General features: G+C 52.9%; 1 protein-coding gene across 1 annotated transcript in view; it reads left to right on the top strand.

The window, feature by feature from the left end:
* LOC138510643 (endonuclease domain-containing 1 protein-like) overlaps positions 1 to 17,963 on the top strand; it is a 43,558-nt gene extending 25,595 nt beyond the window's left edge. Inside the window, exon 2 of the mRNA XM_069626431.1 lies at positions 17,415 to 17,963. Within this exon, the coding sequence (XP_069482532.1) occupies positions 17,415 to 17,963 (549 nt within the window). The remainder of the gene's footprint in view (positions 1 to 17,414) is intronic.
* The last annotated feature ends 3,092 nt before the right edge of the window (positions 17,964 to 21,055 follow it).

Raw genomic sequence — 21,055 nt, 5'->3', positions numbered from 1 at the left:
TTGACCGTCTGGATGGGGGTGTCTATCCCGTGGGAGATTAGGCACCCTAACCTCAGTCTGGGGGGGGCGACTGTGATGCTGGAAATGCATCGGAGGGACAGGGCCTCCGTATCCTTGTCCTTTACTGTTCTTATCGTGTGTTCTGTCGTGTTTTCCGCGCAGGAGTCCATGTGGGACTCCTGGCCGTGCAGCTCTCTCTTTTTGGTTTGGTGAACAGACCCATGGGATACCCATATGGCACCCATGGGTAGGGGTACAACCCTGTGCCCCTAGTGTATGTTTTTGGGCACCTGTGGGTGGCCCACAGAGCAGGGTATGGGCTGGTGGCAGCTCCATGCTGAATTTGACAGGTGCTCTGGGTGTCCTCCATTTTGGGATACCCAGGCCCTGCCATTGGGATCAGTTGATCCCTGATAGGAAACAAGATGGCCCCTGTGGCCTCTTGCTTTCTATTGCCTGTTACCCTGTTTTTCCCAAAGTCCTGGGAAGCCCTGACTCTGTCCCTTCCCCCTGACTGGCTGTTGGGTGGAAGTTCCATATATGGTGTTGTTGTGAAGGCCCAGCTAGACTGACTGGAGCCTTCCCAGTGACTGTATGTTGTGGGTACCTCCTGTGGGTGGGACCTGGGTGAATAGAGAGTGTGACCAATATGCACTCCTTGTTGTGGCTGTCTGGTTTCTGGCATGTGAGACAAAGACTGAGACAGCCCTGCCCGAAACTGGCCTGGATGCAGTGTGTAGTGTTGAATGGCTGGGTACTTGTCCCAATCCACATTCCTTGTTGTGAGTGTCTGAAAGGGAGGAGTGTGGCCTGAATGCACTGTGTGCCTGATTGGCTGACTGACTGCATGAATGCCCTTCTGTGTGATTGGCTGCTGTGTGTGTGCCAGCAGTGTGGATGAGAGACAGAATAGTATATCTGGGGACCTCTCACCACTGGAAATTGTTCAGAAACGTTCAGAAGCTGAGTCTCCACTCAAGAGTAACTGGAATTGCTGATCCTCGACGTCCAGCTGGAAGAAGAAGACTTGCTGCTGCATTTGCTTCGACAGATCTGAAGGTTGCCGAATTCGTCGAGGACTGACCCGAGAGAGGACCTGGTAAGGCGCCCTCTTCCCGTGCTCCGAGGGATCATCGAGCACCGCTACATCTTCGCCGAAGCGCCCTGGAAGTCAGACCCTCGAAATGCTGCCGACCCGAGACGGGACCGCCGAGGAGATCGAAGTGAAGCACCCGGACATCGCCGCCGTCGAAGTCCATTGCCGTCGACCAGGGTTCGCAGGTCTGTGTAACCGCTGGAGGCCCGTCGAAGTTGTGTTGCCCAGCCGTGGGAACCACTTGACGCCGTGCCGCCGACGACCAGAGCCGTCCGCTCCTTGCCTAAGAACATTTGAATCGAAGGACTCCCTCGTCCGCATCGTCGACCGCTCTATCCTGCCGGAGAAAGTCGAGGACGACCAACGCGCCGAGGAGAAACCTGCCGGTGGGTTTCCCGCCACCCGAAGACCACAAGGACTCGAACGACTCGACGCCCTTGCTGGGCCTCCGTCTTCACAATCTTTGCGGTCCAGAACCATTGTCATCGAGGTGCCCCGCACGCCTCCACCTTGCAGGACGCCAACGCTCCGTCGTCGACGAGCACCGCTTGGATCGAAGCTGCCGCCTCATCGACACCGTTCTACCCGGTTTGTTGTCGGACGTTCGACGCCCCGTGTCTCCCGCTTGAAAGGGAAGGCATTCAAGAAGGGCCGTCGATTCCCCGACACCAAACGCCGAGTTCCTCGACGCTTCTCGACGCCTCTCGACGATCCGTGACTCCCGCTTGAAAGGGGGTCGCTCAAGAAGGATCTGTCGACGCCTCTTCGACGAACTCAACTCCACCAGGTACATTGGGGGGGTAAAAACATTATAGGAGGGAATAAGACTTGCAGAACAATACATGGACTGGGCTTGTGCTATATCTTTATTTTACAGGTTGCCCAGGTGGGGGGATCTCCACACAGAACTGTGTCTAGTGGTAGGGGCCAGTATTCTGCCTATTGCTCAACCATCTTATTTTCTCTCCTCTCTCTATTGCTGGTTTCACTCTATTGATCTGTGTGACATTGTTACAGTATTGTTGATGGACTTTTCATGAGATCTAATACAAAGGGTGGTACCACTTTAGAACTGTATATATTTGCCATTGAAGATTTTCCTAAGTACAAAGTGAGTTATTATGATAAGTGTACATAACCTTGAATATTGATTATATAAAGACTGTGTTCTAACCAATACAGTGTGTGGACATTCCTTTGTGGGGGCTTGGGGACTACACTGTACTTAAGAACCAGCCTGCATCACCTCCTGAGAAGCTAGGCCTTGATTGCTCGTCCATTGCTACCGTAATAGAGAATCTTGGCTGGGGTCTTCTGTGCCTCTCTTCTACCATATAGGGAGCAGAAGTACAGACACCCCCTACCAGTCTTTACAGTAAATACCTAGGGGGTACCATCAGGAGGAAGGCTCCAATGCATGGGATGATGCGGGGTAAACACCTAGGGGGCACCATCCAGAGGAAGGCTCCAATGCATGGGATGATGTGGGGGTAACTATCCGGAGGAGGGCTCCAATGCATGGGATGATGCAGGGTAAACACCTAGGGGGCACCATCTGGAGGAAGGCTCCAATGCATGGGATGATGCCAGGTAAACACCCAGGGGGCACCATCCAGAGGAAGGCTCCAATGCATGGGATGATGTAGGGGGAACCATCCGGAGGAGGGCTCCAATGCATGGGATGATGCAGGGTAAACACCTAGCGGGCACTATCCAGAGGAAGGCTCCAATGCATGGGATGATGCAGGGTGCAAGGGATGATGCAGGGTAAACACGTAGGGGGCACCATCCGGAGGAAGGCTCCAATGCATGGGATGATGCGGGGTAAACACCTAGGGGGCACCATCAGGAGGAAGGCTCCAATGCATGTGATGATGCAGGGTAAACACCTAGGGGGCACTATCAGGAGAAAGGCTCCAATGCATGGGATGATGCGAGGTAAACACCTAGGTGGCACCATCAGGAGGAATGTTTCAATGCATGGGACGATGCAGGGTAAACACCTATGGGGCACCATCAGGGGGAAGACTCCAATGCATGGGATGATGCAGGGCAAACACGTAGGGGGCACCATCAGGAGGAAGGCTCCAATGCATGGGATGATGCAGGGTAAACACATACGGGGCACCATCTGGAGGAAGGCTCCAATGCATGGGACGATGCAGGGTAAACACATACGGGGCACCATCTGGAGGAAGGCTCCAATGCATGGGACGATGCCAGGTAAACACCTAGGGGGCACCATCAGGAGGAAGGCTCCAATGCATGGGACGATACCGGGTAAACACCTAGGGGGCACCATCAGGAGGAAGGCTCCAATGCATGGGATGATGCGGGGTAAACACCTAGGGGGCACCATCCAGAGGAAGGCTCCAATGCATGGGATGATGTAGGGGGAACTATCCGGAGGAGGGCTCCAATGCATAGGATTATGCAGGGTAAACACCAAGGTGGCACCATCAGGAGGAATGTTCCAATGCATGGGACGATGCAGGGTAAATACCTAGGGGGCACCATCAGGAGGAAGGCTCCAATGCATGGGATGATGCAGGGTAAACACCTAGGTGGCACCATCATGAGGAATGTTCCAATGCATGGGATGATGCAGGGTTAACACCTATGGGGCACCATCAGGAGGAAGACTCCAATGCATGGGATGATGCAGGGTAAACACCTAGGGGGCAACATCAGAAGGAAGGCTCCAATGCATGGGATGATGCCGGGTAAACACCTAGGGGGCACCATCTGAAGGAAGGCTCCAATGCATGGGACGATTCCAGGTAAACACCTAGGGGGCACCATCAGGAGGAAGGCTCCAATGCATGGGATGATGTAGGGGGGACCATCCGGAGGAGGGCTCCAATGCATGGGACGATGCCAGGTAAACACCTAGGGGGCACCATCAGGGGGAAGGCTCCAATGCATGGGATGATGTAGGGGGAACCATACGGTGGAGTGCTCCAATGCATGGGATGATGCAGGGTAAACACCTAGTGGGCACCATCCAGAGGAAGGCACCAATGCATGGGATGATGCGGGGTGCAAGGGATGATGCAGGGTAAACACGTAGGGGGCACCATCTGGAGGAAGGCTCCAATGCATGGGATGATGCGGGGTAAACACCTAGGGGGCACCATCAGGAGGAAAGCTCCAATGCATGGGATGATGCAGGGTAAACACCTAGCGGGCACCATCAGGAGGAAGGCTCCAATGCATGATATATTGCGGGGTAAAAACCTAGGGGGCACCATCAAGAGGAAGGCTCCAATGCATGGGATGATGTAGGGTAAACACCTAGGGGGCACCATCAGGAGGAATGTTCCAATGCATGGGACGATGCAGGGTAAAGACCTAGGGGGCACCATCAGGAGGAAGACTCTAATGCATGGGATGATGCAGGGTAAACACCTAGGGGCACCACCAGGAGGAAGGCTCCAATGCATGGGACGATGCAGGGTAAACACTTAGGGGGCACCATCTGGAGGAAGGCTCCAATGCATGGGACGATGTCCGGTAAACACCTAGGGGGCACCATCAGGAGAAAGGCTCCAATGCATGGGATAATGCGGGGTAAACACCTAGGGGGCACCATCCAGAGGAAGGCTCCAATGCATGGGATGATGTAGGGGGAACTATCCGGAGGAGGGCTCCAATGCATGGGACAATGCAGGGAAAACACCTAGGGGGCACCATCAGGAGGAAGGCTCCAATGCATGGGATGATGCAGGGAAAACACCTAGGTGGCACCATCAGGAGGAATGTTCCAATGCATGGGACGATGCAGGGTAAACACCTAGGGGGCACCATCAGGAGGAAGACTCCAATGGATGGGATGATGCGGGGTAAACACCCAGGGGGCACCATCCAGAGGAAGGCTCCAATGCATGGGATGATGTAGGGGGAACCATACGGAGGAGGGCTCCAATGCATGGGATGATGCAGGATAAACACCTAGTGGGCACCATCCAGAGGAAGGCTCCAATGCATGGGATGATGCAGGGTGCAAGGGATGATGCAGGGTAAACACGTAGGGGGCACCATCCGGAAGAAGGCTCCAATGCATGGGATGATGCGGGGTAAACACCTAAGGGGCACCATCAGGAGGAAGGCTCCAATGCATGGGATGATGCAGGGTAAACACCTAGGGGGCACCATCAGGATGAATGTTCCAATGCATGGGACGATGCAGGGTAAAGACCTAGGGGGCACAATCAGGAGGAAGACTCTAATGCATGGGTTGATGCAGGGTAAACACCTAGGGGGCAAAATCAGGAGGAAGACTCCAATGCATGGGATGATGCTGGGTAAATACCTAGGGGGAACCATCCGGAGGAAGGCTCTAATGCATGGGATGATGCAGGGTAAACACCTAGGGAGCACCATCCAGAGGAAGGCCCCAATGCATGGGATGGTGTAGGGGAAACCATCGGAAGGAGGGCTCCAATGCATGGGATGATGCAGGGTAAACACCTAGTGGGCACCATCCAGAGGAAGGCTCCAATGCATGGGATGATGTAGGGGGAACTATCCGGAGGAGGGCTCCAATGCATGGGACGATGCAGGGTAAACACCTAGGGGGCACCATCAGGAGGAAGGCTCCAATGCATGGGATGATGCAGGGTAAACACCTAGGGGGCACCATCAGGAGGAATGTTCCAATGCATGGGACGATGCAGGGTAAACACCTAGGGGGCACCATCAGGAGGAAGACTCCAGTGCATGGGATGATGCGGGGTAAACACCCAGGGGGCACCATCCAGAGGAAGGCTCCAATGCATGGGATGATGTAGGGGGAACCATACGGAGGAGGGCTCCAATGCATGGGATGATGCAGGATAAACACCTAGTGGGCACCATCCAGAGGAAAGCTCCAATGCATGGGATGATGCAGGGTGCAAGGGATGATGCAGGGTAAACACGTAGGGGGCACCATCCAGAGGAAGGCTCCAATGCATGGGATGATGCGGGGTAAACACCTAAGGGGCACCATCAGGAGGAAGGCTCCAATGCATGGGATGATGCAGGGTAAACACCTAGGGGGCACCATCAGGAGGAATGTTCCAATGCATGGGACGATGCAGGGTAAAGACCTAGGGGGCACCATCAGGAGGAAGACTCCAATGCATGGGATGATGCTGGGTAAACACCTAGGGGCACCACCAGGAGGAAGGCTCCAATGCATGGGATGATGCTGGGTAAATACCTAGGGGGACCCATCCGGAGGAAGGCTCGAATGCATGGGATAATGCGGGGTAAACACCTAGGGAGCACCATCCAGAGGATGGCTCCAATGCATGGGATGATGCTGGGTAAATACCTAGGGGGAACCATCCGGAGGAAGGCTCCAATGCATGGGATGATGCGGGGCAAACACCTAGGGAGCACCATCCAGAGGAAGGCTCCAATGCATGGGATGATGTAGGGGGAACCATCGGAAGGAGGGCTCCAATGCATGGGATGATGCAGGGTAAACACGTAGGGGCCCCATCCGGAGGAAGGCTCCAATGCATGGGATGATGCAGGTTAAACACCTAGGGGGCACCAACCGGAGGAATGCTGCAATGCATGGGATGATGGGGGTAAACACCTAGGGTGCACCATCAGGAGGAAGGCTCCAATGCATGGGATGATGCAGGGAAAACACCTAGGTGGCACCATCAGGAGGAATGTTCCAATGCATGGGACGATGCAGGGTAAACACCTAGGGGGCACCATCAGGAGGAAGACTCCAATGCATGGGATGATGCGGGGTAAACACCCAGGGGGCACCATCCAGAGGAAGGCTCCAATGCATGGGATGATGTAGGGGGAACCATACGGAGGAGGGCTCCAATGCATGGGATGATGCAGGATAAACACCTAGTGGGCACCATCCAGAGGAAGGCTCCAATGCATGGGATGATGCAGGGTGCAAGGGATGATGCAGGGTAAACATGTAGGGGGCACCATCCGGAGGAAGGCTCCAATGCATGGGATGATGCGGGGTAAACACCTAAGGAGCACCATCAGGAGGAAGGCTTCAATGCATGGGATGATGCAGGGTAAACACCTAGGGGGCACCATCAGGAGGAATGTTCCAATGCATGGGACGATGCAGGGTAAAGACCTAGGGGGCACAATCAGGAGGAAGACTCTAATGCATGGGTTGATGCAGGGTAAACACCTAGGGGGCACAATCAGGAGGAAGACTCCAATGCATGGGATGATGCTGGGTAAATACCTAGGGGGAACCATCCGGAGGAAGGCTCTAATGCATGGGATGATGCAGGGTAAACACCTATGGAGCACCATCCAGAGGAAGGCCCCAATGCATGGGATGATGTAGGGGGAACTATCCGGAGGAGGGCTCCAATGCATGGGACGATGCAGGGTAAACACCTAGGGGGCACCATCAGGACAAAGGCTCCAATGCATGGGATGATGCAGGGTAAACACCTAGGGGGCACCATCAGGAGGAATGTTCCAATGCATGGGACGATGCAGGGTAAACACCTAGGGGGCACCATCAGGAGGAAGACTCCAGTGCATGGGATGATGCGGGGTAAACACCCAGGGGGCACCATCCAGAGGAAGGCTCCAATGCATGGGATGATGTAGGGGGAACCATACGGAGGAGGGCTCCAATGCATGGGATGATGCAGGATAAACACCTAGTGGGCACCATCCAGAGGAAGGCTCCAATGCATGGAATGATGCAGGGTGCAAGGGATGATGCAGGGTAAACACGTAGGGGGCACCATCCGGAGGAAGGCTCCAATGCATAGGATGATGCGGGGTAAACACCTAAGGGGCACCATCAGGAGGAAGGCTCCAATGCATGGGATGATGCAGGGTAAACACCTAGGGGGCACCATCAGGAGGAATGTTCCAATGCATGGGACGATGCAGGGTAAAGACCTAGGGGGCACCATCAGGAGGAAGACTCCAATGCATGGGATGATGCTGGGTAAACACCTAGGGGCACCACCAGGAGGAAGGCTCCAATGCATGGGATGATGCTGGGTAAATACCTAGGGGGAACCATCCGGAGGAAGGCTCGAATGCATGGGATAATGCGGGGTAAACACCTAGGGAGCACCATCCAGAGGATGGCTCCAATGCATGGGATGATGCTGGGTAAATACCTAGGGGGAACCATCCGGAGGAAGGCTCCAATGCATGGGATGATGCGGGGCAAACACCTAGGGAGCACCATCCAGAGGAAGGCTCCAATGCATGGGATGATGTAGGGGGAACCATCGGAAGGAGGGCTCCAATGCATGGGATGATGCAGGGTAAACACGTAGGGGCCCCATCCGGAGGAAGGCTCCAATGCATGGGATGATGCAGGTTAAACACCTAGGGGGCACCAACCGGAGGAATGCTGCAATGCATGGGATGATGGGGGTAAACACCTAGGGTGCACCATCCGGAGGAAGGCTCCAATGCATGGGATGATGCGGGGTAAACACCTAAGGGGCACCATCAGGAGGATGGCTCCAATGCATGGGATGATGCAGGCTGCAAGGGATGATGCAGGGTAAACACCTAGGGGGCACTATCCGGAGGAAGGCTTCCATGCATGGGATGATGCAGGATAAACACCTAGGGGGTACCATCAGGAGGAAGGCTCCAATGCATGGGAAGGTGCAGGGTAAACACCTGGGGGGCACCATCCAGAGGAAGGCTCCAATGCATGGGAGGATGCAGGGTAAACACCTTGTTGGCACCATCTGGAGGAAAGCTCCAATGCATGGGATGATGCAGGATGCAAGGGATGATGCAGGTTAAACACCATGGGATGATGCGGGGTAAACACCTAAGGGGCACCATCAGGAGGATGGCTCCAATGCATGGGATGATGCAGGCTGCAAGGGATGATGCAGGGTAAACACCTAGGGGGCACTATCCGGAGGAAGGCTTCCATGCATGGGATGATGCAGGATAAACACCTAGGGGGAACCATCCGGAGGAAGGCTCCAATGCATGGGATGATGCGGGGTAAACACCTAGGGAGCACCATCCAGAGGAAGGCTCCAATGCATGGGATGGTGTAGGGGGAACCATCGGAAGGAAGGCTCCAATGCATGGGATGGTGTAGGGGGAACCATCAGGGGGGAGGCTCCAATGCATGGGATGATGCAGGGTAAACACGTAGGGGGCCCCATCCGGAGGAAGGCTCCAATGCATGGGATGATGCAGGTTAAACACCTAGGGGGCACCATCCGGAGGAATGCTGCAATGCATGGGATGATGGGGGGTAAACACCTAAGGGGCACCATCAGGAGGAAGGCTCCAATGCATGGGATGATGCGGGGTAAACACCTAAGGGGCACCATCAGGAGGACGGCTCCAATGCATGGGATGATGCAGGCTGCAAGGGATGATGCAGGGTAAACACCTAGGGGGCACTATCCGGATGAAGGCTTCCATGCATGGGATGATGCAGGATAAACACCTAGGGGGTACCATCAGGAGGAAGGCTCCAATGCATGGGAAGATGCAGGGTAAACACCTGGGGGGCACCATCCAGAGGAAGGCTCCAATGCATGGGAGGATGCAGAGTAAACACCTTGTTGGCACCATCTGGAGGAAGGCTCCAATGCATGGGATGATGCAGGGTGCGAGGGATGATGCAGGGTAAACTCCTAGGGGGCACCATCCGGAGGAAGGTTCCAATGCATGGGATGATGCAGGGTGCAAGGGATGATGCAGGGTAAACACCTAGGGAGCACCATCAGGATGAAGGCTCCAATGCATGGGATGGTGCAGGGTAAACACCTAGGGGGCACCATCCGGAGGAAGACTCCAATGCTTTGGATGATGTAGAAGGAAGACTCCAATGCATGGGATGATGCAGGGTAAACACCCAGGGGCACCATCAGGAGGAAGGCTCCAAGGCTCCAATGCATTGGATGATGCCGGGTAAACACCTAGGGAGCACCATCAGGAGGAAGACTTCAATGCATGGTATGATGCAGGAGGAAGACTCCAATGCATGGGGTGATGCAGGGTAAACACCGAGGGGGTACCATCGGAGGAAGGCTCCAATGCATGGGATGATGCAGAAGGAAGACTCCAATGCATGGGATGATGCAGGGTAAACACCTAAGGGGCACCATCTGGAGGAAGGCTCCAATCCATGGGATGATGCAGGGGAAACACCTTGAGGCACCATCAGGAGGAAGGCTTCAATGCATGGGATGATACAGGGTAAAAACCTAGGTGGCACCATCAGGAGCTAGGCTCCAATGCATGGGATGATGCGGGGTAAACACCTAGGGGGCATCATCAGGAGGAAGGCTCCAATGCATGGGATGATGCAGGGGAAACACCTAGGGGGCACCATCAGGAGGGGGCACCCACTGATGATGCTAGAGACCCAAGACCCTATTGGTTACTCAGGGGGACCCATCACTCTAGCTTCTGGGGGGAACCCAGAGCTACCTTAGGGAGCATGCGGAAGGGACCCCAAAACCTGTAATGATGCAGAGGCATTAACTATGGAGCCTCAGGAGGGGGCCCCAGTGCATGTGATGATGAAGCATCCTCACCTATGAAGCGTCAGGGGGATCATCCCAATCCCTGCAGCAGTCTCCCATCACCTGGGCTCTCTGGGGGATGAGGAACTGCAGGGTGCAGACACCCTGGTCCTGCAGCATAAACATGTGGCGTCTGAACCCCCATTCCAGCCTCATCCCAATTCATGGTCTAGAGGAAACGCATGGTGGTGAAACACGAGTGCGGAATCAATAGCTAGGCCGCAACATGAAACTCAGGTGTCATTCTGTGATTCTTTCCTGCATCTCTTAGGTTCTAGTGTGGTGTGTGGTGCGGTGACTTCCAGAGGCTGTTCTTTCATTCTTTCCTTCCTGCATCTCTTAGGTTCTAGTGTGGTGTGTGGTGCGGTGACTTCCAGAGGCTGTTCTTTCATTCTTTCCTTCCTGCATCTCTTAGGTTCTAGTGTGGTGTGTGGTGCAGTGACTTCCAGAGGCCGTTCTTTCATTCCTTCCTGCATCTCTTAGGTTCTAGTGTGGTGTGTGGTGCGGTGACTTCCAGAGGCCGTTCTTTCATTCCTTCCTGCATCTCTTAGGTTCTAGTGTGGTGTGTGGTGCGGTGACTTCCAGAGGCTGTTTTTTCATTCCTTCCTTCCTGCATCTCTTAGGTTCTAGTGTGGTGGGTGGTGTGCTGCCTTCCAGAGGCTGTTCTTTCATTCCTTCCTTCCTGCATCTCTTAGGTTCTAGTGTGGTGGGTGGTGTGGTGACTTCCAGAGGCTGTTCTTTCCTTCCTTCCTGCATCTCTTAGGTTCTAGTCTGGTGGGTGGTGTGCTGACTTCCAGAGGCTGTTCTTTCATTCCTTCCTTCCTGCATCTCTTAGGTTCTAGTGTGGTGTGTGGTGCGGTGACTTCCAGAGGCTGTTCTTTCCTTCCTTCCTGCATCTCTTAGGTTCTAGTCTGGTGGGTGGTGTGCTGACTTCCAGAGGCTGTTCTTTCATTCCTTCCTTCCTGCATCTCTTAGGTTCTAGTGTGGTGGGTGGTGCGGTGACTTCCAGAGGCCGTTCTTTCCTTCCTTCCTGCATCTCTTATGTTCTAGTGTGGTGGGTGGTGTGCTGACTTCCAGAGGCTGTTCTTTCATTCCTTCCTTCCTGCATCTCTTAGGTTCTAGTGTGGTGTGTGGTGCGGTGACTTCCAGAGGCCGTTCTTTCATTCCTTCCTGCATCTCTTAGGTTCTAGTGTGGTGTGTGGTGCGGTGACTTCCAGAGGCCGTTCTTTCATTCCTTCCTGCATCTCTTAGGTTCTAGTGTGGTGTGTGGTGCGGTGACTTCCAGAGGCTGTTGTTTCATTCCTTCCTTCCTGCATCTCTTAGGTTCTAGTGTGGTGGGTGGTGTGCTGCCTTCCAGAGGCTGTTCTTTCATTCCTTCCTTCCTGCATCTCTTAGGTTCTAGTGTGGTGGGTGGTGTGGTGACTTCCAGAGGCTGTTCTTTCCTTCCTTCCTGCATCTCTTAGGTTCTAGTCTGGTGGGTGGTGTGCTGACTTCCAGAGGCTGTTCTTTCATTCCTTCCTTCCTGCATCTCTTAGGTTCTAGTGTGGTGGGTGGTGCAGTGACTTCCAGAGGCCATTCTTTCCTTCCTTCCTGCATCTCTTAGGTTCTAGTGTGGTGGGTGGTGTGGTGACTTCCAGAGGCTGTTCTTTCATTCCTTCCTTCCTGCATCTCTTAGGTTCTAGTGTGGTGGGTGGTGTGGTGACTTCCAGAGGCTGTTCTTTCAATCCTTCCTTCCTGTATCTTTTATGTTCTAGTCTGGTGGGTGGTGTGGTGACTTCCAGAGGCTGTTCTTCATTCCTTCCTTCCTGCATCTCTTAGTTTCCAGTGTGGTGAGTGGTGCGGTGACTTCCAGAGGCTGTTCTTATCGCTTTCTTCCTGCATCTCTCAGGTTCTAGTGCAGTGGGTGGTGTGGTGACTTCCAGAGGCTGTCCTTTCATTCCTTCCTTCCTGCATCTTTTATGTTCTAGTCTGGTGGGTGGTGTGGTGACTTCCAGAGGCTGTTGTTTCATTCCTTCCTTCCTGCATCTCTTAGGTTCTAGTGTGGTGGGTGGTGTGGTGACTTCTAGAGACTGTTCTTTCATCGCTTCCTTCCTGCATCTCTTAGGTTCTAGTGTAGTGGGTGGTGTGGTGACTTCCAGAGGCTGTTCTTTCATTCGGTCCTTCCCGCACCTCTTAGGTTCTAGTGTGGTGAGTGGTGCGGTGACTTCCAGAGGCTGTTCTTTCATCGCTTCCTTCCTGCATCTCTTAGGTTCTAGTGTGGTGGGTGGTGTGTTGACTTCCAGAGGCTGTTATTTCCTTCCTTCCTGCATCTCTTAAATTCTAGTGTGGTGGGTTGTGTGGTGACTTCCAGAGGCTGTTCTTTCATTCCTTCCTTCCTGCATCTTTTATGTTCTAGTCTGGTGGGTGGTGTGGTGACTTCCAGAGGCTGTTATTTCATTCCTTCCTTCCTGCATCTCTTAGGTTCTAGTGTGGTGGGTGGTGTGGTAACGTCTTGAGGCTGTTCTTTCATTGCTTCCTTCCTGCATCTCTTAGGTTCTAGTGTGGTGGGTGGTGTGGTGACTTCCAGAGGCTGTGCTTTCATTCCTTCCTTCCTGCATCTTTTATGTTCTAGTCTGGTGGGTGGTGTGGTGACTTCCAGAGGCTGTTCTTTCATTCTTTCATTCCTTCTTTCCTGCACCTTTTAGGTTCTAGTGTGGTGTGTGGTGACTTCCAGAGGCTGTTCTTTCCTTCCTTCTGCATCTCTTAAGTTCTAGTGTGGTGGGTGGTGTGTTGACTTCCAGAGGCTTTTCTTTCATTCTTTCCTGCATCTCTTAGGTTCTAGTGTGGTGGGTGGTGTGCTGACTTCCAGAGGCTGTTCTTTCATTCTTTCATTCCTTCTTTCCTGCACCTTTTAGGTTCTAGTGTGGTGTGTGGTGACTTCCAGAGGCTGTTCTTCATTCCTTCCCTCCTGCATCTCTTAGTTTCCAGTGTGGTGAGTGGTGTGGTGACTTCCAGAGGCTGTTCTTTCCTTCCTTCTGCATCTCTTAAGTTCTAGTGTGGTGGGTGGTGTGTTGACTTCCAGAGGCTGTTCTTTCATTCCTTCCTTCCTGCATCTTTTATGTTCTAGTCTGGTGGGTGGTGTGGTGACTTCCAGAGGCTGTTGTTTCATTCCTTCCTTCCTGCATCTCTTAGGTTCTAGTGTGGTGGGTGGTGTGGTGACTTCTAGAGGCTGTTCTTTCATCGCGTCCTTCCTGCATCTCTTAGGTTCTAGTGTAGTGGGTGGTGTGGTGACTTCCAGAGGCTGTTCTTTCCTTCCTTCCTGTAGCTCTTAAATTCTAGTGTGGTGGGTGGTGTGGTGACTTCCAGAGGCTGTGCTTTCATTCCGTCCTTCCTGCATCTTTTATGTTCTAGTGTGGTGGGTGGTGTGGTGACTTCCAGAGGCTGTTGTTTCATTCCTTCCTTCCTGCATCTCTTAGGTTCTAGTGTGGTGGGTGGTGTGGTGACTTCCAGAGGCTGTTCTTTCCTTCCTTCCTGTAGCTCTTAAATTCTAGTCTGGTGGGTGGTGTGGTGACTTCCAGAGGCTGTTCTTTCATTCTTTCATTCCTTCCTTCCTGCACCTCTTAGGTTCTAGTGTGGTGCGTGGTGACTTCCAGAGGCTGTTCTTCATTCCTTCCTTCCTGCATCTCTTAGTTTCCAGTGTGGTGAGTGGTGCGGGGACTTTCAGAGGCTGTTCTTTCATTCCTTCCTTCCTGCATCTCTTAGGTTCTAGTGTGGTGGGTGGTGACTTCCGGAGGCTGTTCTTTCATTCCTTCCTGCATCTCTTAGGTTCTAGTGTGGTGAGTGGTGTGCTGACTTCCAGAGGCTGTTGTTTCATTCCTTCCTTCCTGCATCTCTTAGGTTTTCGTGTGGTGGGTGGTGTGGTGACTTCTAGAGGCTGTTCTTTCATTCCTTCCTTCCTGCATCTCTTAGGTTCTAGTGTGGTGGGTGGTGACTTCCGGAGGCTGTTCTTTCATTCCTTCCTGCATCTCTTAGGTTCTAGTGTGGTGAGTGGTGTGCTGACTTCCAGAGGCTGTTGTTTCATTCCTTCCTTCCTGCATCTCTTAGGTTCTAGTGTGGTGGGTGGTGTGGTGACTTCCAGAGGCTGTTCTTTCCTTCGTTCCTGTAGCTCTTAAATTCTAGTGTGGTGGGTGGTGTGGTGACTTCCAGAGGCTGTGCTTTCATTCCTTCCTTCCTGCATCTTTTATGTTCTAGTCTGATGGGTGGTGTGGTGACTTACAGAGGCTGTTCTTTCATTCTTTCCTGCATCTCTTAGGTTTTAGTGTGGTGAGTGGTGTGCTGACTTCCAGAGGCTGTTCTTTCATTCTTTCATTCCTTCCTTCCTGCACCTCTTAGGTTCTAGTGTGGTGTGTGGTGACTTCCAGAGGCTGTTCTTCATTCCTTCCTTCCTGCATCTCTTAGTTTCCAGTGTGGTGAGTGGTGCGGTGACTTCCAGAGGCTGTTCTTTCAATCCTTCCTTCCTGCATCTCTTAGGTTCTAGTGTGGTGGGTGGTGTAGTGACTTCCAGAGGCTGTTCTTTCATTCCTTACCTCCCCGCATCTCTTAGGTTCTAGTGTGGTGGGTGGCGACTTCCAGAGGCTGTTCTTTCATTCCTTCCTGCATCTATTAGGTTCTAGTGTGGTGGGTGGTGTGCTGACTTCCAGGGGCTGTTCCTTCATTCCTTCCTTCCTGCATCTCTTAGATTCTAGTGTGGTGGGTGGTGTGGTGACTTCCAGAGGCTGTTCTTTCATTCTTTCCTGCATCTCTTAGGTTCTAGTGTGGTGGGTGGTGTGCTGACTTCCAGAGGCTGTTCTTCATTCCTTCCTTCCTTCACCTCTTTGGTTCTAGTGTGGTGTGTGGTGTGGTGACTTCCAGAGGCTGTTCTTTCATTCCTTCCTTCCTGCATCTCTTAGGTTCTAGTGTGGTGGGTGGTGTGGTGACTTCCAGAGGCTGTGCTTTCATTCTTTCCTGCATCTCTTTGGTTCTAGTGTGGTGGGTGGTGTGGTGACTTCCAGAGGCTGTTCTTTCATTCCGTCCTTCCCGCATCTCTTAGGTTCTAGTGTGGGGAGTGGTGTGGTGACTTCCAGAGGCTGTTCTTTCATTCCTTCCTTCCTGCATCTATTAGGTTCTAGTGTGGTGTGTGTTGTGGTGACTTCCAGCGGCTGTTCCTTCATTCCTTCCTTCTTGCATCTCTTAGTTTCCAGTGTGGTGAGTGGTGTGGTGACTTCCAGAGGCTGTTCTTTCATTCCGTCCTTCCCGCACCTCTTAGGTTCTAGTGTAGGGAGTGGTGTGGTGACTTCCAGAGGCTGTTCTTTCATTCCTTCCTTCCTGCATCTATTAGGTTCTAGTGTGGTGTGTGGTGTGGTGACTTCCAGAGGCTGTTCCTTCATTCCTTCCTTCTTGCATCTCTTAGTTTCCAGTGTGGTGAGTGGTGTGGTGACTTCCAGAGGCTGTTCTTTCGTTCCTTCCTTACCGCATCTCTTAGGTCCTAGTGTGGCGGGTGGTGTGGTGACTTCCAGAGGCTGTTCTTTCCTTCTTTCCTGCATCTCTTAGGTTCTAGTGTGGTGGGTGGTGTGCTGACTTCCAGATGCTGTTCTTACATTCCTTCCTTCCTGCACCTCTTAGTTTCTAGTGTGGTGTGTGGTGACTTCCAGAGGCTGTTCTTTCATTCTTTCCTTCCCGCATCTCTTAGGTTCTAGTGTGGTGGGTGGTGTGGTGACTTCCAGAGGCTGTTCTTTCATTCTTTCCTGCATCTCTTTGGTTCTAGTGTGGTGGGTGGTGTGGTGACTTCCAGAGGCTGTTCTTTCATTCCGTCCTTCCCGCACCTCTTAGGTTCTAGTGTGGGGAGTGGTGTGGTGACTTCCAGAGGCTGTTCTTTCATTCCTTCCTGCATCTCTTAGGTTCTAGTGTGGTGGGTGGGGTGGTGACTTCCAGAGGCTGTTCTTTCCTTCCTTCCTGCATCTCTTAAATTCTAGTGTGGTGGGTGGTGTGGTGACTTCCAGACGCTGTTCTTTCATTCCTTCCTTCCTGCATCTCTTAGGTTCTAGTGTGGGGAGTGGTGTGGTGACTTCCAGAGGCTGTTCTTTCATTCCTTCCTGCATCTCTTAGGTTCTAGTGTGGTGGGTGGTGTGGTGACTTTCAGAGGCTGTTATTTCCTTCCTTCCTTTCTGCATCTTTTAGGTGCTGGTGTGGTGAGTGGTGTGGTGACTGGTTGGTTATATGATCATGGACTTGACTGGTCGCTGCTTTCTCAATTATTTTACCGATGAATGCATGGCTAGTAATTGGCCGGATGTTGGCGAGGATAGGGTTTTTGAGGAGCCCTGTTCTGAGGGCGCTTGGAACGATGCCTTGATTAAGGCATAACTATTTTGAGGTCGTGAGTAGTGCATGTGATCTGCTCTATGGTGTGATTGGTGGGGTTCACTGTTGCAATGCTGTCATCTCACAGTACACTACTGGGTGATCCAGTGCTTCGAGAGCATGATTGGTGTGTGGAAAGTGTGTGTGAGGTGCCTTTGGTGAGGAGCAGGAGACTGGCCGGAACCTAGACTAGGTGATGGTGTTAGTTCTTAAAACCTTCAGTGGGAGATTTTGGTGGCTGCCTCGTTACGCTCAGGCCCTCCCATCTGTTCCTCCAGGTGTTAGGGGGCTCCAGGCCCCTTCCCCACCTGCCTTCTTCCAATGGATAGATGCTGAGTGTTCATTCAAACTCTGTACGCTCATCAGAGCCTGCATGGTCTTAAGCTCTACATGCTGACCTCCTGCTTCTTCCATTCCAGCTCTCAGGCCTGAACAGCAGCAACATGGAGAAGCCGTCAAGCAGTGTGCTCAAGGACAACCTCCATCTTATCCGTGAACACCAGGCAGTGAATGATGACTACAGGAACTCGGGGTACACCCGAGGCCACCTGAACCCGAGCCTTCACCACAGCAGCCAGGCACAGCTCGCCACCTTCACCTACACCAACATGGCGCCCCAGGAGTCCCAGCTGAACAGCGGCACGTGGAACCAGTACGAGAACTACCTGAAGACCCGCATCCTGCCCGCCTGCATTGAGACCCACGTGCTCATGGGCACCGTGCCCTCTGGGGCTGAGCCAGGCCAGGGCGTGTGGATCAAGGAGCGCGTCAATGTCCCGCGCTTTTTCTGGGGTGCCTTCTGCTGCCTTCACAAAGATGGCAGCTGGCTGGCAGAGGCGCGATTGGGGCACAATGCCAATCCCTATGAGGTGAAGACCCTCATGGTGTCTGACCTGGAGAAGGTTCTGAGCTGGGAGTTTGGAAAGAGTGTCTCCATATTCCCAAATCAGTGCACCTCTAGTCTGTAGGTACAAGTTACCACCCATGACACGTGTTCAATCTCCCTATGCTGTGCACACTCACTTCTAACCTTTTCAGTCCTGAGTAAGTTTGCACATAGCATCGGGGTGCATAACCTCTAACACCCACAGTGCCCACTTCAGCCTCTCTTCCCCAAACTCCAGCCCACACTCTTTCCCTGCGAGACACCTTTTCCATGTTTCGTCTGCACAGGAAGTCGCTTTTCTCATGCCCATGCCGTGCACACAGGTGATCTTTACCTGCAACATCGAGGACATGCAGCAATGCCCTGAGCCTCTGTCCACGTCCTCCAGCCTCCAGCACATCCCACTGGGGGGCCTTGAGCCTCTGTTGCACGTCCTCCAGCCCCCAAAACTTCCCACTGGAGGCCCTGAGCCTCTGTTGCATATCCTCCAGCCCCCAAAACTTCCCACTGGAGGCCCTGAGCCTCTGCTGCACGTCCTCCAGCCCCCAGCACTTCCCACTGGAGGCAAATATGTTATTTTCTCCAAATCTCTTGGCTTCTCCCATCCTCACCGAGTGCATGCTGGGAGGGTGGGGGCGGACCTTACAGCAGCATGGCATGGTCCTCCTCAGCCTTCAGTTCCCACACCCCAGGCAACACCTTTTTGGGGTAACGTGAGAAGCAGAGACTTTGGTTACATCTCACTCATTACCTTTTTCCATGCACACCCCCCATCCTAAAGTGCTGATGTGCCTGCATTGGGAGAAGGGCGGTCACAGAATTCAGGATTCTTATCCTCCTTAGTACCTTAGAGAATGCACTGCAATACCAGTGCCATCTGGGGTCTGTAACACTGGTGCCTACTAGTGTCTGTAACACTGGTGCCATCTGGGGTCTGTAACACTAGTGCCCGCTAGTGTCGGTAACACTGGTGCCCTCTGGGGTCTGAAACACTAGTGCAATCTGGGGTATGCAACACTAGTGCCCTCTGGGGTCTGCAACACTAGTGCACTCTGGGGTCTGTAACACTGGTGCAATCTGGGGTATGCAACACTGGTGCCCTCTGGGGTCTGTAACAGTGGTGCCCTTTGGGATCTGTAACAGTGGTGCCCTTTGGTGTCTGTAACACTGGTGCCCTCTGGGGTCTGAAACACTGGTGCCCTCTGGGGTCTGCAACACTGGTGCCCTCTGGGGTCTGTAACACTGGTGCAATCTGGGGTATGCAACACTGGTGCCCTCTGGGGTCTGTAACAGTGGTGCCCTTTGGGTTCTGTAACAGTGGTGGCCTTTAGTGTCTGTAACACTGGTGCCCTATGGGGTTTGTAATACTACACCTGTGTGGGGTCTGTACTGTTAAACATGCCCATGGTATGCAATATATGTGCGCTCTGTGCTCTGTAACATCTGTGCTCTCTAGAATCTGTAACATGGTGCCCTATGGTGTCTGTAACACGGCTGCCCTCTGCCATCTGTAACACTGGTGCCCTGTTAGGTCTGTAACACTGGTGCCCTCTGGTATCTCTACCACTGGTGCCCTCTGGGGTCTGTGACACTGGTGCCCTCTGGGGACTGGAACAGTGGTGCCCTTTGGTGTCTGTAACACTGGTGCCCTATGGGGACTGTAATACTACACCTGTGTGGGGTCTGTACTGTTAAATAAACATTGCCCATGGTATGTAACATCCGTGCCCTCTGTGCTCTGTAACATCTGTGCTCTCTAGAATCTGTAACACTGGTGCTCTCTGGTGTTTGTGACACTGGTGCCCTCTGGTGTCTCTATCACTGGTGTCCTGGGGGATCTCTAACATCAGTACTCTTTGGGGTCTGGAACATCTATGCTCTCTAGAATCTGTAACACGGGTTCCCTCTGGGATCTGTAACACTGATGCTCTCTGGGTGGGGTCTGTAACACTGGTGCCTTCTGGGGCCTGTAACATCAGTGCCCTTTGGGGTGTGTAACATCTGATCTGTGCTCTCTAGAATCTGTAACACTGGTGCCCCCTGGGTGGGCTCTGTAACACTGGTGCCCTCTGGGGTCTGTAACATCAGTGCCCTTTGGGGTCTGTAACATCTGTACTCTCTGGAATCAGAAACACTGGTGCCCTCTGGGGTCTGTAACACTGGTGCCCTTTGGTGTCTGCAACCCTGGTGCAATCTTGTGTCTGTAACACTGGTACCCTCTGGAGTCTGTAACACGTGTGCCCTCTGGTATCTGCAACACTGGTGCCCTGTGGGATCTGTAACATCTGTGCTCTCTGCAATCTAAAACACTGGTGGTCTCTGTGGTCTCTAACACTGGTTCCCACTGGTGTCTGTAACACTGGTGCCCTGTGCGATATATAACATCTGTGCGCTCTGGAATCTGTAACACTGGTGCCCTCTGGGGTCTGTAATACGACACCTGTGTGGGGTCTGTACTGTTAAATAAACATTGTCCATGGTATGCAACATCAGTGCCCTCTGTGCTCTGTACCATCTGTGCTCTCTAGAATCTGTAACACTCGTACCCTCTGGTGTTTGTGAAACTTGTGCCCTCTGGTGTCTGTAACCCTGGTGCAATCTTGTGTCTGTAACACTGGTACCCTCTGGAGTCTGTAACAATGGTGCCCTCTGGTGTCTGGAACACTGGTGCCCTGTGGGATCTGTAATGTCTGGGCTCTCTGGAATCTAAAACACTGGTGGACTCTGGGGTTTGTAATACTAGACCTGTGTGGGGTCTGTACTGTTAAATAAACATTGCCCATGGTATGTGTCATCAGTGCCCTCTGTGCTCTGTAATATCTGTGCTCTCTAGAATCTGTAACACTCGTGCCCTCTGGTGTTTGTGACACTGGTGCCCTCTGGTGTTTGTATCACTGGTGCCCTTTGGGATCTGTAACATCAGTGCCCTTTAGAGTCTGTACCATATGTTTTCTCTAGAATCTGGAAACACTGGTGCCCTCTGTTGTCTGCGACACGGGTGCCCTCTGGTGTCTGTAACACTGGTGCCCTTTGCCATCTCTAATACTGGTGCCCTGTGTGGTCTGTAACACTGGTGCCCTCTGGGGTCTGTAACAGTGGTGCCCTTTGGTGTCTGTAACACTGGTGCCCTATGTGGCTGTAATACTACACCTGTGTTGGGTCTGTACTGTTAAA

This window comes from Ambystoma mexicanum, chromosome 6p (assembly GCF_040938575.1).
Source record: "Ambystoma mexicanum isolate Mex_15411 chromosome 6p, UKY_AmexF1_1, whole genome shotgun sequence".
NCBI classification, from domain to species: Eukaryota; Metazoa; Chordata; class Amphibia; order Caudata; family Ambystomatidae; genus Ambystoma; species Ambystoma mexicanum.
Note: the sequence above shows the minus strand (reverse complement) of the source record. Positions and strands in the feature narration are given on the sequence as shown.